This window comes from Vanessa atalanta, chromosome 24, assembly GCF_905147765.1.
Source record: "Vanessa atalanta chromosome 24, ilVanAtal1.2, whole genome shotgun sequence".
Lineage (NCBI taxonomy): Eukaryota > Metazoa > Arthropoda > Insecta > Lepidoptera > Nymphalidae > Vanessa > Vanessa atalanta.
This window is the reverse complement of record NC_061894.1, coordinates 2328323-2345250: the sequence shown is the minus strand read 5'-3', so window position 1 is coordinate 2345250 and position 16928 is coordinate 2328323. Positions and strand designations below refer to the sequence as shown.

The 16928-nt window shown below is 33.4% G+C and overlaps 1 protein-coding gene across 8 annotated transcripts in view; it reads left to right on the top strand.

Annotated features, from left to right (window-relative positions):
• LOC125073351 (dystonin) overlaps positions 1-16928 on the top strand; it is a 168658-nt gene that overhangs the window by 46452 nt on the left and 105278 nt on the right. Inside the window, exons 1-2 of one of the 8 annotated variants that reach the window (XM_047684144.1) lie at positions 86-192; positions 4996-5681. The exons of 6 other annotated variants lie outside the window; for them this stretch is intronic. In XM_047684144.1, the coding sequence (XP_047540100.1) occupies positions 5061-5681 (621 nt within the window). In that variant the 5' untranslated portion in view covers positions 86-192; positions 4996-5060. Of the gene's footprint in view, positions 1-85; positions 193-4995; positions 5688-16928 lie in introns of those variants that run through there. One more of the 8 variants, XM_047684143.1, reaches the window with a different exon arrangement.

Below are 16928 nucleotides of genomic sequence, written 5' to 3'. Positions count from 1 at the left end.
TCCCATAATGAATGAGAAACATACGTAAACCCACGATACATTTTTTCACAGCCGTCACGGGCGGCTAGGCTGCAACTGCGCGCCAGTCACCTGTTAGAATCCGAACGAAGCGCGCGCGCACGTCAATTTCAAATTTCGAAAAACGAATCGAATAACTAACACACTAACCGTTTCGAAAAAGATTTTACTGTGGTCTGTGTTTAATTTTTTTTTGTTTTTATGTGAAATAACGGATTCGATACGCGAATTTTTTTTACCGATACCGGTGACAGTAACGGTTGTGTTGCTATTGAGATTTAGTGGGATATTGTTATTGCTTAGCGAACTTAAGCAACTAAGTAAACGCTAATTAGTTACTTAAATGTTACTCAACTCGTAAAGGGAGTGTATTGTTTTGAGTGACGTAATACTTCGAATGAAGAATGATGAACGTCCTTAAATATTGTAGCGTTATATTGTCGAAATTCAACGATTTTATCGATTGATAAAATGTGAAATTTTAAAAATAAAGTACTTGCCTTTCTATCTTATCGTTGTTGGTAGGATTTTCGATGCATTTTTAAGCGGATGATAATTTTATTTCGATTTGTATAGACGAAACGGCGCGAAGTTGTTTATTGAAATTTAAGACCTCGAAGATCATTAAATATTAATAGTTTTAATGTCAGTTCAGTTTAGAGTGATAACGCATTTATAAGTGATGTTGTTATTTATGTGATTGAAATTGATGACTTAGAATTGCTATATACTCGCAACGTAATGTCCTATATAATAGGACACTATATAAATGTACAATTCTATGAATAAAAGTCATAAAAATTTAAAGAATATGTCATCAATTACTTAAAAGGTATATTCTCATTACAATTAGAATGATGATACGACCTTTTATTTCCGAAGAAGAATTCGTTCATTGCTCGTAATATAAATGAAAAAATAATTCTGGTATACGAATATAAAATCTATGAAAAGAGATGTCAGTGCAGATTTGAAAAAAAGCATTACTTTTGAAGTCTAATAGATTACAAGCTCAGTTTAATATGAATGATTATGAATTTGAAACAGTGCAAGAGCAAGGTAATTAACACTAACTATATATAAAACAAGCAAGGTCAAAATACATATAAACAAGAAGCGCCTTTATGCGCATTATTAGTTAGAAGTGATTATTACTGAGGTTAATAATATTTTATGAATCAAAATCAAATATATTTTTTATTCAAATACGCTCTTTTGGTACTGAAGGTGAATTAAATTGAAAGCTACCACCGGCTCCGAATTTAGATTCTACTTAGAGTGATCGCAAAAAAGGCACTAATTATTATCAATTAACCATATAGGTACATGTAATAATTATATCTTATTATTAAGCTGTTATTATTTTATTATTACTCTTAAAGTTTTAAAATTGCCTTCGATAGAGTTGCTATCTGTATTAACTTAAGAACCATGACAGTCTGCTCCGGCACGCCATATTTTTTACTTGAATTATCGATTGATTATCTTCCTAAAAGTTTTTATTTTTGATTTGTTTTTTTCATTGTTTCAATAAAGTTTTTGAAATCAGAATAATTTAAAACTTCGTCCGGACGTTCACCGGATGCACTCGTATGGCAACCCTAGGTGTGTCATTACCAAGGGGACAGATTCGAACCTGCGACTTATAAATTAGATACAAAATTCAATATTGGAAAACATTTAATTAATATAAATAGTAAACGTTTGTTTTTACATTCAATTGTATTTAAATTACACTTCTGTCAACCTTAAAAAAAATGAAGCGATCAACGGAATTCAAAATAAATATTAAATAAATAAAATATTTTATTACTTACAAATAAATACAAAATAAATATTTATTAATCAAGGAAATATAATCTGAATTCGTTAATTGTCGAAATGTAAACGATTACAAATGAAATTTGATTTTAATTGACGTTAAAAAACTGGCAACTTTAAAAGTCATAACACTTAGCGATCGTTGGAATTTTTATATCGATAAAAATAATCCTATTAAGTATTAACTGAATTGCTTAATTTTACTTATAGGGGTTCTTTCGGTAACGAACTTGATGTATATTTTTTATATAATAACCGCTCAGTGTTCTTATACTGTAGCCGAGATTTATTTAGTGGCCTAATGCTAATAGGGCATAAGTAAACTTCTTTTCTAATATACTTACGGTTTTAAGGTACGAGCTAAAATGTAACCTCATCAAAATGGTCACTGCCACCCATAGACATTGGCGACGTAATTAATGATCATTCCATACATCGCCAATGCGCAACCAAGATATTCTACGTATTGCCGTTTAGCGGTCGAATATCTGATGAATGGTACGGACAGAGACGCGCTCGCAGAGAGCCTTACCAAGCCTTTCTTAAAACATTGCAAAAGGGCACACATGTTAGTTATACGAAGCAACTGACATCTGCTTATTGTGTGTCTATCCTTACCGAAAGTAAGGTCACTGAATTTATCTTGACACTTGAGGCGCAGGGCTAGACCAAGACATATATCTGCATTATGTATTATTATGTATTGTTTAGTTTTAAACTGGTATCGTTTTTGTATTAAAATCAATGCAATCACTTTGTGTGATTCGAGTTAATATGCTGCATTTCTCAAATATTAGAACGATTACAAAGCATTCATTTGTTTTTGGATGTTTTTCTCTTTGATTCATCTATATATGATCAAAACCATATTTATAGTGGTTGTAGAAAATATATACTTATGCATTGTCAATTCGCCACTGACATTAGGAACTAAGATGTTATGATACTTGTGTCTATTGAAGACTTAGAATATATGATGTAGTACCTACCCAGATTGGCTACCAAGTAAAATACAAAAATAGAAGTAAAAATTAAAATGTGTCAAGATGTCTTCGCTTATGTACCTACTTCTTGACACACATCATGTCAACCGCCATAGCACTTTCAGTTTTCCTCCTTCGGTATAAAATCGAAATTGGAATGTTTAACGTGACATAAAAAACTAGTATCCCTTCAGATATAAATGAAAAAAGTTCCTTTGTTTACATTCCAAGAGTTTGTTAATGTTTTTTCGCTACATGATTACCAAACATCAACTTAATTTTAATGCATTGTCATATTAAAATTAAACCGACACTTATTGCTCCATATAAAGCGTCCCAAGGTCCAACCTTGTAGGCGTCAACCATAGAATTATAAAATCCCCCGCAAAAATGTCGGCCGGTATCCACTGTGACACCCACATACAAATAATTGAATATTACACACTCTATTATGAGGTTATATGTAGAGCGTTTTGTAAATATTGGTTTTCAAAGAGCACACAAAGACAATTACTTTAATTTTCTACCTTTTTAACATCGCAGGATTATATAAACGCACACGAAAGCAAGGAGTCGTTCCGGTCAAATTTCGATTTGAACATTGTTTACGGAACGAATCAAAACGGTAGAATTTTATTACACAACCGGAAAGAAGTGGTTCTTCGTACATAACCAGATGAAAGGATACAATTTTGGCAATTTTGTAAATATATTTGAAATCAAATAACAATAACGATGTACATGTTTAAATAAAACCAATAACATAGTTTCACGTAAATTAAATATTTTCTACAAATAGATTTTCTTTAAATATCCTTGATTTTATTTATAAAGCTTTTGTTAGATCACGTCATGAGTCAGCTCGGGTCGTGGAGCGAGGTCTGAACTGTCGCTGGCGTCCTTTTCATCTGACATTCAATAGATATTAGTAAATATAGAAACTCCGTTACCAAGCGAGCTTAAACTTATTCGATCTTTCGAATCACAGTAACAATCTTTGTCTCGCCTCAAAATAACCTTTATTTAAAAAAAATTAATGTTTCAAAGAACTAATATTTTTATACTATTTTGAAATATCGATTTATACAATTTTATTCCATCTGTAAGGTCTAAAGGGCTACTATACTATGATAATTGAGTCAGTATTATAATAGGACAAAAACCATAAGGACGTAAGTGCCAAGGCTCGAATGAATTGGCAATTATAAACAGAGCACTTTTGATGCAAATATTACTCTTATAGAACCTTCTCCAATTTAACTTTAAAGATATAGATAAAAGGTCATGACGTCATCGATTTTCGGCATAATTTATCAGAGGTTTACATAATATCGTTTACGTAAGCTCCTAGGTCAAGGTTTACATGTTTGTTGAATTGTTGAATGAAATCCTTCGCATGTCTGCCCATTACGAATAAACCCGTAATATTTAATATCATTATTTTTAAATAAAAAAAAATTACCACTTCGAATGTTTATGAATACGCTAATATTATGACTATGATATTATGATGGAATGTTTGTTTCTTAGTCTTGGCTTAAAGTTAGTTTAAAGTCATTACGAAAATAGGAAAAACCGTAAAAAAATAACTAAAACAATATAAAAAAAATCGTTTGTTCTAAGGCGTCACGAAATCAGTTTCCTTAACGTTTAGTGACGCCGGCGTCCGCCGGAAGGGTCTCCGTATTTGTCGGAATACAAATATGGCAAGGAAACTTGGCTAATCCAAAGCCTGTTTGAAACCCACCACGGACGCTAAGTTCACGTTCACTTTCTTTGCATTAAATGAATTCTACATAGCTTGATTACAAACATCAAGTAATAATACAAGTTAATTTCATGTTGGTATATTGAATAATATTGATATAGTTACGTTTAAAAACTCACAGAGATTTTCCTTAGATGGTAGTTTAATTTGTTATTACCATTTTAAGCTACAACAACAGCAATAATAGGTATTAATGGTACTAAATTCCTTTGACGCGTGTCACAGCTAAACCAGAAGTCGTTCAATTTAAACGAAGCCTGATACATTTCTAAATATAGTCAATATCAACAATTTCCCACTCATCGCCCGATCCTTTGAAGTAACCCATTTGCAAGTATTGTCACATAACGGTGTAGCAAGTTGTGCGCGTATCGAATCCGTAATAAGTTGGAAATAACACCGCAGCGCGTCAAGCCCGATCAGTATTATGTTATACCGGCCCGTGAAGGCCTGAGAGGAACGAATCGAGAATGTCGATGTATAGGTTCGTAAAAGAAGGCAGCAGCAAGCGCCTCTTCGTTCAAGGGACACTCGAGAGTGATGATACGAAACCGTTGAAGTCGAGTTTGAAGAAACCTTCCCCATCGCCGGTAGGATCCCCCATCACGACCAGTCTAAACCTGGCTTCTGTGCCTAGAAGTTTGAGGGAGAGTTTGACGAAACACGAAACGGTATTCGATGGTAATTATCCCGGGTTTGAGAGGTCGAGCTATCGCTCTGGATCGTACAGAGAAGAAGGTTACAATGGACGAATAGTACACGATGGTAATCAGACACATTTCGAGTACGACGGTGAGAGCGCTTTAGCTGTACCGTTATCAGCCGGCGGGAGGGGTGTTTCGGAACTACAGGCGATTCATACGAATAAGCGCTTGTCGACCGAGGTCCTGGGCTCCTCGTTGGAGTCGACGAAGATCTCGAAGAAAGACGACAGCGGGCAGCGACGTATTACCACCAGGATAGTTAGGAAAGTAACTACGTTGACCCGCGGTGAGGAGAAAGCGTCCCTGGAGGATGTTAGAGGCAGGGAGGTTCACAGATCCGCTGAACGCTACAGACATGTCGAAACGGAAACGACGCCACCGAGAAAGGTGAAGGTAAAAGTTAATCATATATAACGTAAACAATATTACCGTAAATATTTACCTATGAATAATACAATAAAATCTGAGTTGTAATGGAATACCTCTTAGGTGTAACGCTAGTCAGCTTGCAGTGTTTCAATAAATTGTGGTACCCCCAATCCTATTCATAAAACACACACTAATACTATAAAATGTATAGTTATCAAATATCATAGTTAATCATTTTATTTTTCTGTAACAATTAACAAAGGAACATCTTTAGTAGTAATGGTTGTACCAAATGGTATTTTTAAGGCCACCAAACTCTTAGCTAAATTTCATAATAAAACCCAACAAATTTATAAAACTGTATCTTTTCTTCGCGGTAACTTGTGACATGACGTGTTTATGTTATTGTTTATTTGCACAACCTTTGACATTCTGTTTCATTCATGGTCATAATTCTTACGCGCTAAACGTCAATATATTACATTATTATTTATTCTTCTTGGACTAATTATCTCCCAAATAATGGGGCAAATATTCCAGTCACACGGGTCAATGACCAAGTGTATCTGGGGAGTGAAAAAGTCAGTCAGTACAGTCAGTCAGCTCATTATCAGATTCTAACTTTATCAGTTTCTAATTTTGTAATATAAAGATAAGTACGCATAATAAACAAGTTAACTTCTTTGTCCCACTTCATGCGTACTCTGGGTTTACCAGCCTTGGTGGTCGCAGGTTGTGAGCTAGCGGCTCCCTGCGAAACATCCTCAGTTGGCCTGTTAAAACTAACAGCAGAATTTTGATTAGCACTAATAACGGGTAAACTATTGTCGGCTGTAGATAATTGTTCGGGGGGAACCCGCCTGCTCAGTCCCCCACCGCCAGTGGATCGCATGCTGTAACACCCAGCACTGGCTCCAGGTGTGCCCCGGCGACCCCCGGGTAGCGGCCCTATACGTAATCTCTCTGAATGTTGCTCCATGTTTGATGGGTTACCATAGCCTTGTTTGCCGCATAAGTTTCAAATGTATGCGTGTCCGCCCCCCACGTGGTCTGGTGTTCGACTCGGACGTAAGGTTGGATTTTGGGGGGCTTATTATTTATTATTATTATTATTATTATATAAGCTAAGATATTCGAATTCATTTTGCACCGTATTACTTCCAATACTGTTAGTAATTTTATTCCTCTAGGTTTTAAAACTTGATATTCAGCAATGTACAAAGAGACACAGCCCTCAATTGACTGATTATTATCAATCAAAACAAAGTTCAACTATAACAAAATTGAAAGATCAAAATTTTGTACGAATCTTAACGCAAGGTCATCTCATCGTTCAAATTGTCAGATGTGTCAGCATTCAAAGACAAATCAATATATTTATATACGTGTTTGAGATAAGATAGGTGTCGCGCTGAAAACAGTAATGTATTTTCTTTATTTGGTATCGCCGTTCCGGATTACCATTAAAGCTTTTGCGCAAATGAATCTTGAAGTTTTCACAAGCTACAGTTGTATATTTAGCTTTGAATGCCAATCTTATTAACAGGCGATCGTTTCAATTACACTGAGTTCAGTTGAGTATGAATAAGAATTTAAATACATTTGAAGTACTAAGGCCTAACTCGATCTCGAAGTGAATTGCATGCGACTATGGCAGCTGTGTATCTCCGCCTACGAGATGCGAGGGCTAAATCTGGTCGAGTACTCCATGTAGATTTTAATTTATTGCTCAACGAGATTCCTTTGCGTCTTGTATGGTTTTTTATAGAGTATTTTATTTATATTGAAAGAGCTAAAATGTTTTGCATTTACTAATTAAATGACGTCATCAAAATTCAATAGTTTCTTGAGTCATTTATGTATCTATTTGTTATATAGTGACAACAACAATCATCCATGATCAGATTGATTTACTTGTGTCTGTAAGGAGCATAATTCTATCATCAAAATAAAACAATATGAAACATGCATAGTATTTATGTCAATTTTAACTGTTAAATTACTAAGACTTGCGCCTGTGAGTGATCTGTCTATATAGCTATATAATTCTATTTTAAAATTAACAACAAAGTTAGATTGAGTTTTTGATGAATATTTATAATATTAACTTATATTGAGCCGTGAGCCGTACTGATTCATATTCAATGGTGTGGTCCTCGTTTGACGTAAAGTTTTCTATAAAAAACATCAGTGACGTCATACCTCAATCATTTACTTGGTAATGTAATTTGCATTGAAATATAGTGTACGATGCATCTAATTCCACAACACGCGACGTATTGAATACCATTTTGTTTTTACTTTACCTAGGAAATGTCTAAGTACCTACTATATACATATATACAAATACGAAGTATAGTTTCTTGAATTAACTGTGGATGTAATATATAATTTTATTTTTTCAGAAAAGTTTTTCGATTGTGATCGTGATACGTACATTGTAACAGGCAACGGCTGTCCTCGTCACGATCTGACTGACTATCAGAATGCCAATGTCCTGACTAACTGACTATCTTAGAGTATAAGGCATAAACTGTAAGAGATTTAGTTGAAATTGCGTAAATATCTTCGTTTCATAATGTAGAGTCAAACTAAGAAATTATTTGGCAACATTTACATTTTAAAGTTGTGTATTGGACATTTATTAAAAGTAATTATTTCAATTATCACAAAAAAATATGGTCACAATCGGCTGTCATTTGTATATTCTTTAACTTTATATCTGTTAAGATTTGCTTTTATATAGTGAACTTGTTGAAGGAATAAGTAATTTATTTTTAATTGTTGATCTATGAAATGCATATAACTATATATAAAGTTATATTCAAAATAATTCATATACTAATTATCTACGCCTTAAACAAGCGTTACCAAGTCAGAGTTTTTACCCTTGAATAAACACTGAGAAGGAGTCTTATAGTGATCGAAATACTAGGACATCCTAACCGCAGTGGAGCAACGGAGTAGAGCAGTGGAATATTGAACTACACGTGTTTTGTATCTTACTTTATTATTTATCACAAAAGGAATATTTGTCCACCTTTGGTACTTAATTTTGGTGCTACTTATAATTTCTGATTGTGTAGTTGCAAACGAAGACACATTATTGAAATGTAAAATCCCAGTAACAATATTTAAATGGCAAGCGATCCTGAATGCAAAATTACGAAGACAATGGAGCTATGTACATTTTGTCTCATTTTTATAATAATTATCGACCTTAACTTGAATGAACGCTATTATGATTGCGCGTGTCGACAATTAACCAGGTGATACTAAAATTAAATGATTATTTGCTCTTACAGCAGAATTAGATATACATTTAACTGAAGATAAAGGAACGGAATACAATACCGTCATTTAAAATCAGACGCATTGTCGGCTTGTAACGACGTATTACTAAAATGGAGAGAACACGCTCCGTGCATTATCGTCTTAACAAATTGATTTGTGCGCTTGTGTCACAAGTGTAGGTCATCCTTGTGGTATATGTCCAATATTACATAGAGAGAAACCTACTGATGTAATCATTTTATATGAATAGATTCGATGATTCGATGTAGAGGTTCTTTGCGTTTGTTGCGAAATATTTCTGGTGTGCTGGATAGGTTTTGGTTTTGTGTCCGAGTTTGGTCTTGACTATATACCGATTTCGTTTTGGTAAAATATTCTGTGTGGTACATCATGATTTACTGTACTGCACAATTGTGTGGAAGTATATTTATTTCATTATATTATGCTGTAATTTATATAGGGATACTTTGCGAAAATCCTTATGATTTGAAACGCTGATAATCTGAAACGCTTAGCCAGATTAATTTTTAAAGCAGTTTATAGGTACATATTTTTTCTCCATAAGTCAGTATACTACTGTGATTGTTTCAAATTTAACATTTAATTGTAATACATTAATAGATGTTGTTATCGGTGTTTGTTACAAATGCTTGTGTTTTCTTCGTGTTAGAGAACAATATTTGTATATGAGTCAATATGAAATTCGAGTACCTCTCGCTCGAAAATTAAAAACTCAAATCATAGTCCGGCATCTACATTACTTCCTATATTTTTATATTCAACTGTATCGCTTAGTACTCTCCGAACTAACTTTTCAATGACCATGTAACTACTTAAATATCTTGATGTGTCGTTGTTCCTGTAAAGCGATTAATTAGGAAGCATATTTTAACTGAAAAAGCAATTATAAAACGATTAGATCTTCAAGGAAAGGTCAAACTAAACATTACTGTTAACTTTGAAAATTTTTGACCGTCGAAAATACATCGTAACCAAAAATAATATTGCACAAGAAAGATCTGGAATAGATAAGTCAACAACAAACGACGATGTGGCATTCTCGAGACGTTAAAGTTCAAATCTTAAAATAGTTCGAATAATGTCGACTGTACTCGATGTAGACACTCGACAGGACAATGGAAATATTGCTGACATCATAGATTATGTATAAGCGAAAGGCGTCCAAAGAGGCTATACATAAACAAATAAATACGTGTATATTAGGCAATTGCAGGAACGCAAAAATGCTACATGAATCAAAATTATACTCCAAATGAATTTATAAGAATGCATCGAAATAAAATATTACTATGATAAAATCAACGGATCAGTAACACTTAGGGAAAAGCCATCAATGATCAAAAAGTAATCATAATTTGCATACTTGTATATAATAGACGTGATTGAAATTTCTCGCAATTAATAACATGCATAGCGAGACGACATTCCAAACAGTAGCAATTTGCTTGCTCAACTGATCTTCAGATATGCCAATACTCTGACATGCACCAACTTGTGATCATTTTGTATCGTCTTGTTTGATATTTTTCGTCATACCAAAAAGGCCATTCAATGGCAGTCTTTGCCCATTGGGACTATTGGGATATTGGGACTGCGGTACAAATATAGTTTTTTGTACCTTACGGTTATGTTCGGTCTAAAACGTTAGTTTATTTGAATTATTTCCATGGTTTTCAAGTTATAGAAGCATTTTAAAATTTCCAAACCAGATTAAACCAGATAAAATTGGTTCACACCATTGGGTATCATAGTCTCGTAATTTTATATATTTCGAAGTCGGGACGACACCGACTAACGCACCAAGTCTTAATGAGTCATTATAGTAGTTTAATAATTTCCTGTGCGAATTAAATAAGCAGTAATTTAGTTTGGACTTGATTTTATTATTATACTTGAAGGCCAGTAGGAACTTAAAACGGTTTTTACGAATAAAAAATAAAGGATGTTATATATATATTAAAATTCAACGTAACTAACAATGCCACGTATTTCTAAATTGATTCAAGCGTTTATTAAGTGATAACACATTAGGTAACTACATTTGCACGCTTGGATAATCAGACAAATTTAAATAGTGCAGGATCTGCATTCCAAGACTTCATTAAAATCATACTTTTAATATTAACAACGTAACATGCAAATAAACCGCAGTGGCTACTCGTACTGATCTCACGCTTCAATGCGATGTGTAATAATTACTGTGAAAATTCTGTCCATTGTAGCATTCAATGATAAAAAGGATACAGTTAGGAATTTTTTAGTTAGGAATATTATTACGATCATTTTACTATATAAACGAAATTTACTAGTTTAACAGTTAATATACGGCCTTATTTTGTTGTTTAGGTAAACACGAATTTTTCTCTCTTTCTGTTATCATTGATTTTACATTTGTAAGAGGGAGAGACTGCATTGTTGAATTTATCATCCAACTATTTCAATTAAATATTAGTAGATTGTAATTATATATTCTTCTCTGTTTTTTTAAACAAAATTATATGAGTATGAAAAAATATTAAATTAACATCGATCGTATCATGGTCCAGTGACCGACCTAATGCGTCACGACCGGTTCCGGATAAAGGAAATCTTTGTTTCTGCATTTTATTCAAGACAAATGAATTGCCTCCTCGAAGGCTTTGTGCCAGTTTCGTGAACTGCTAGACAACTATAAATAAGTATTTACCGACGACCGTTGCTAAAACTAGTTGTTTTTTTTTAATTCTATCACATCCGCTGTTTTGGATCCTAATCTCAATCAAATAGATTTAGTAAGAGTTCTTTGACTAGTTTGGTAATTATCCTGTGTTATATGTTGCTAATTTGTTCGAATACAAATTAAGAAAGCAATTTAAAAAAAGTTGTACGAATAAACAAGATACGATTGTTGTGTTTATTGTTGTTATATTTCCCGGTCGTATAATCTTTAGTATCATATAATATCCGGCTCCCGGTAATCGTAATTGCATCGCCAGTAGCGAGTCATAATTCACTCGGTTCGGAGAAACCGGAGATGTGCGCCGTCGAACGCGATTGTCGAAATTTCGCACGTCTTTGAAATATCGCCTTAGTACCGTTATTGGACTACCTTTTGTTGTTTCTTGGTTACTTCTTTCATACTTTTAGTGGAAATTATTTACTGATTACTTCTGTTCTTTTTTTACGATGATTTTATTGACATTGTTCATTGTCCACCCAAATTAATATCTTACCGTAAACGGTACCTCTATAAAATATATAGTTTTTTAAAGTTATTGTAAAGGTTAGTCATTAAAAAATAATTATCACATATTTTTTAAGTATATTACGAGTAATAGGAATATTTATAATCATAAAGGATACACTATGGAACCTGCAGTTCAAGATGGCAGACAGGAAACACGAACAGGTGCGCCAGCCCAGAGCGACGCGCTCAGCCGTGCGTTAAGAGATGCCTTGCGCGCAATATGAGTGTAGGGTCTATCTACGTCATATTCCAAATGATATTTTAATTTAGAGTGTGATATTAACTTTTTCTTTCACCTCAGTCCTCAGCAAATCGATGTCGAGTTTCATGTTATAATTTGACGAAATTATATTGCTAAATCTAAATAGTGTGCCCCGTGGATCATAGCGTGAATAAATAGGATAAGATACCTTAAGAGTTTTTTGTTTTTAAATAGTTCCGCTGAATTTAGTGCCTAAAAAAAATTAGATATCTTTAGGCACGAAATTTGATGAAGATATATTTAATAACTTCGAATGTTTGTTCACAATAACCTTTTCGCTGATGCTAAACATTCGTTATGTATCTTGAACCGGCTATCGAAAGTGTTCCATCCTATTAACTTCGCCGAGGGTGAAAGCAAAGGGCACTCCAATCTAGAAAGTAAGATGATACACGATATTCACTTGCTAAAGATCTTATTTTACTGATATATTATCACTTAGAGTTACATCGCGTAACGCGTTAGCTTATTGTCTATAAGACGATAAATAAAACATTTAAACTATAAAGATACAGAAAATACTGTACAGCATACTTTATTAATAATAATGATCTAATTCTTTTGAAACGTCAGCTTATTTTTCTTCTCTGAACCTTCTAATAACTTGTACATCAACAATCACATAATTTTCATCCAGTAAATCTTGGGTTGAAGATTGAATTGTCCATATCAGCTGTAATGAACGGGTCGGAAAAAGACTTGAATCTAAAAAGGTGCTTAACTTGCAGTCAATGAATAAATCGTTAGGAAACCTGCATCTGTCATCAGACAGAGCTGGACTTGTAAAATGAGTCCGGAAGTATCACCAATTATATCAAGTTTCGGTGCTTTAGGCCTTCCATTATATCTTGGTTCTTACTTTTCTTTATACAAGGAACTCTTGCAAGATTCTGGGAGGGAATATGTATAAAATAACTGCTTAGCTAATTAAGAGCTCCAACCCACTGCTTTCGTTTCAGACCATCATATTACGAAGCTTAATGTTTACCTCAGATTTTGTACTGGTTGTTATATTCTGTCAAAGAATCGTTATTTCTGAAGCCATGTTGATGTCATAGCAATAAAATATTCATTCTCCGTTTTAACTTTTTAGTTTTGCATAAGAATTCACTTCAGAATAAATTATTGGCTATATTCTAGACACTGATTAGTTTAAAGAAAATGTTTCGCAATCGTTTGAATTTTGCTGATAATAAAGACCAAATTTGCTTGATATTTTTTTTATTATAATAGCTCAATCTAGCTGTTTTAAATTACGGTTGTTTATAAAGAAAGAATAGAAATGTATACTTTATGGGGTCTTAATTTGGATCTTTTTAGGACAATAGTATTCCATGGTGATTCCATTTTGTTAACGAAATCTCATTTATTTATATTAAAATATAACCAGATGCGAGAAGCGTGCCAGAGAAAATCATGCCTTTTAATCTGCCCAAATATTGCTGAATAGATTTTCAGAACAGATAGATTTTGTCCATACTATTAGAATACTTCTATTCAAACATTAAATTAACCCAAGTTATGTTAGTATTATGAGTATGTAATCTTATGAGTATTACTTTGTTATTTTATAAAAGAATGTTGTTTTTGATTTTATCAAAAATAGAAAACCTAATTAATCTCATACATATAAAAAAAAAATTTGAAGGTAAACTTATAACAATTTGATGTAACAAAAAGTCAAGAAATTCAAATTGAATCGTTTTACAACGTAATAAAATATTTACTCTTATAGTATAAAAATACGATCGCATTAGATGATAAAAAAAAAAATATTAGAAGGCTTTCAATAACAAGAGCAAAAAGATGCCGACTGTCATATCAGATTTCTGATGACGATAGATAACGAATATACTTACTGTTCAAAATTTTAAGTATAACATTTTTAAACAGCAATAGCAAGTCCTGTTAGTGGACTTGTTCGATATGTTAATCTCCTTCATTTCGCAATGGGATAATAAGATACATTCTCTATGTCCCAACGTCATACCGTTACATTCCCTTTTACGGTATCCAAAGCGAACTCCTCGGAATGTTAGCAAAATCTTTACGTTCTCAGTAATGCTAACGCAACGCAACTGCGAGGCTTTTAATTTCCTAGAAGTACCTTATGATTTAAACGCATGTAACGGTAAAGAACTGCAGTTTTTTCATGTTACAGACATACAAAATCAAAATAAAAAAATAAATAATTAAAAACAAGATTTTGTGTCTATGCTGTTGATCGTGGAGTTTCTTTATTGAGCCAATCCTGGACTAAGAATCAGTTCAGAACTACCATACCATATATAGATATAACCTACATGTTAAATTTCAAATGTGTGAAATGAATGAGGAAGTCGTTCCGATTTGTCGTAAGATTTGACCTAAACAAACCAACAAACATTGCAAGTCAATTAACAATCTCGTAGAAAAGATTTATGAGATATTTTTCAAGTATAGATCATATTTGCGGTAATTTAAATTGATTTTGTTAACATGTGAATTTGGTTGTCCTAATTGAAAATCTATACTGATATATTGAGCGTTAACGGTAGGCGCTTACGCTTTAATTCAGACGGTTGACAGCTTCCGTAGAAATCGTCAATCGCTTCCGTTGAACCGGTTAATTGTAAACAGTTAATAGTTGATTAAGATTCAACTGTTTTATAAGAAGTTGTTAATCAAAGGCTCATTTTATCGTTTATACTTAAATAGATTGGTTTTAGTTTGTGAGTAATATCTAAAAGCTGCACGGAAGTTGCTCTACCATTACTTAATATAGTTACAAGATACATTTGGATAGGATGTTGTTTCTTAAATGGACAACGTCCATAGACATTGCTGCCAACTTACGTTACCATTTGCTCTTCATTCATAATTTAAGTAAAATGTACTAAACATATAAATTTACGTACATAAACTTGTCGGTAACAAAATATTTGTATGACGGTCTAACTTTAAAGCCTGTTAATGACCTCAATGATCAAATACCATGATGTCAATATTTTCGATGACTTCATCGTCCGAATTCTCGTCGCTATCGATGAAATATTAAGATTATAATTCAACTCCTACTCCAAGAGCAGTCGTGATTTCGTTCACAGTCGATTACTGTGAAACAGTTCTATGTTTCATTTTTAGTTCCATTTTATTATAAACCTCGTCAATATGGGGATATAGGGTAAACTTACACTTGTATTGTTTCTAGTTTAAGACTTTTTACGCTTATATTATTTATTTATTAGGATATTATCTCGTTATAGTACTACGAGGAGACTGACGGTAAAAGAGGTTTTACTTAAATGTAAAAATGACCGCAAACTTCAAAGTCAGGTTTTAGATTCAATGATGATAATTCTCTGTAACAAGAAAGTTGAGAATTTGACTGGCATCGGATAAATAACAACAGCGTAAAAGAACTCATGGAAACACCAGGATTTGTTGAGATACTTAAACACATTTCCAAGTTGTAGTCTTGAAGTTTATCCAAAATTATTTATCTTTTTTTAATGGCATTGGTTGGCGGACTAGCATATGGGCCACCTGATGGTAAGTGGTCACCACCGCCCATAGACAAAGGCGCTATAAGAAATATTAACCATTCCTTACATCACCTATGCGCCACCAACCTTGGGAACTAAGATGTTAAGTCCCTTGTGCCTGTGATTACACTGGCTCACTCACCTTTCTAACCGGAACACAACAATACAGTGTACTATTATTTGGCGGTAGAATATCTGATGAGTGGGTGGTATCTACCCAGACGGGCTTGCACAAAGCCCTACCACCAAGAAAATTAAATCTTCCTCTTGCCTTATAGTCATACAGGTTAATCTAACACTCTTTCTATATCATGATATTTGAAAACACACTCTTCGTAATAAAATCCATGATATACTACAGTTTATACTTTTTGAGTGAAATTATTAGGATCGTGTCTTCCTTTCGTGAGCTCCATTCGTGATCCGATAACAGTCTCGACACGACCTAATGAGTCTTCTCGTGATCACGCCCTTTGAATAAACTGCTCTGTGCAAGTGATTTGTTAGGACTTAAACTGTTTGCTTTCCTAATAATTCCTTTTAAGGTTTCACTTCCATTGTATTCCATTGGGGTTTTACAATTTGATTCTGGGTACAGTCGATAGGACAAGTGGATTTTAATTGAAGATCACGTGTTAAAATTTAAACTTTTATGATTTATCGGTTGAATACCTTAACAATTATTAAATGTTTTTATTTTATATTCCGTTTCGTTCTGAATGTAATAGAACGCTTTCAATCCTTCAGGTTTTAAATTAAAATTAAATGCATTCGTTTCGAGTTGTAGCGTGTCCTGCTGTCGTGTTTCTTTATTGAATCTTTGACCACGTGACTCGTCAACATCTAACTTGTCTGGGCACATTTACGTCGGACAAAATATATAATAATTGTTACATTTTACATTAAACGTGTAATGTAAATGGAACACTTTTTCCACT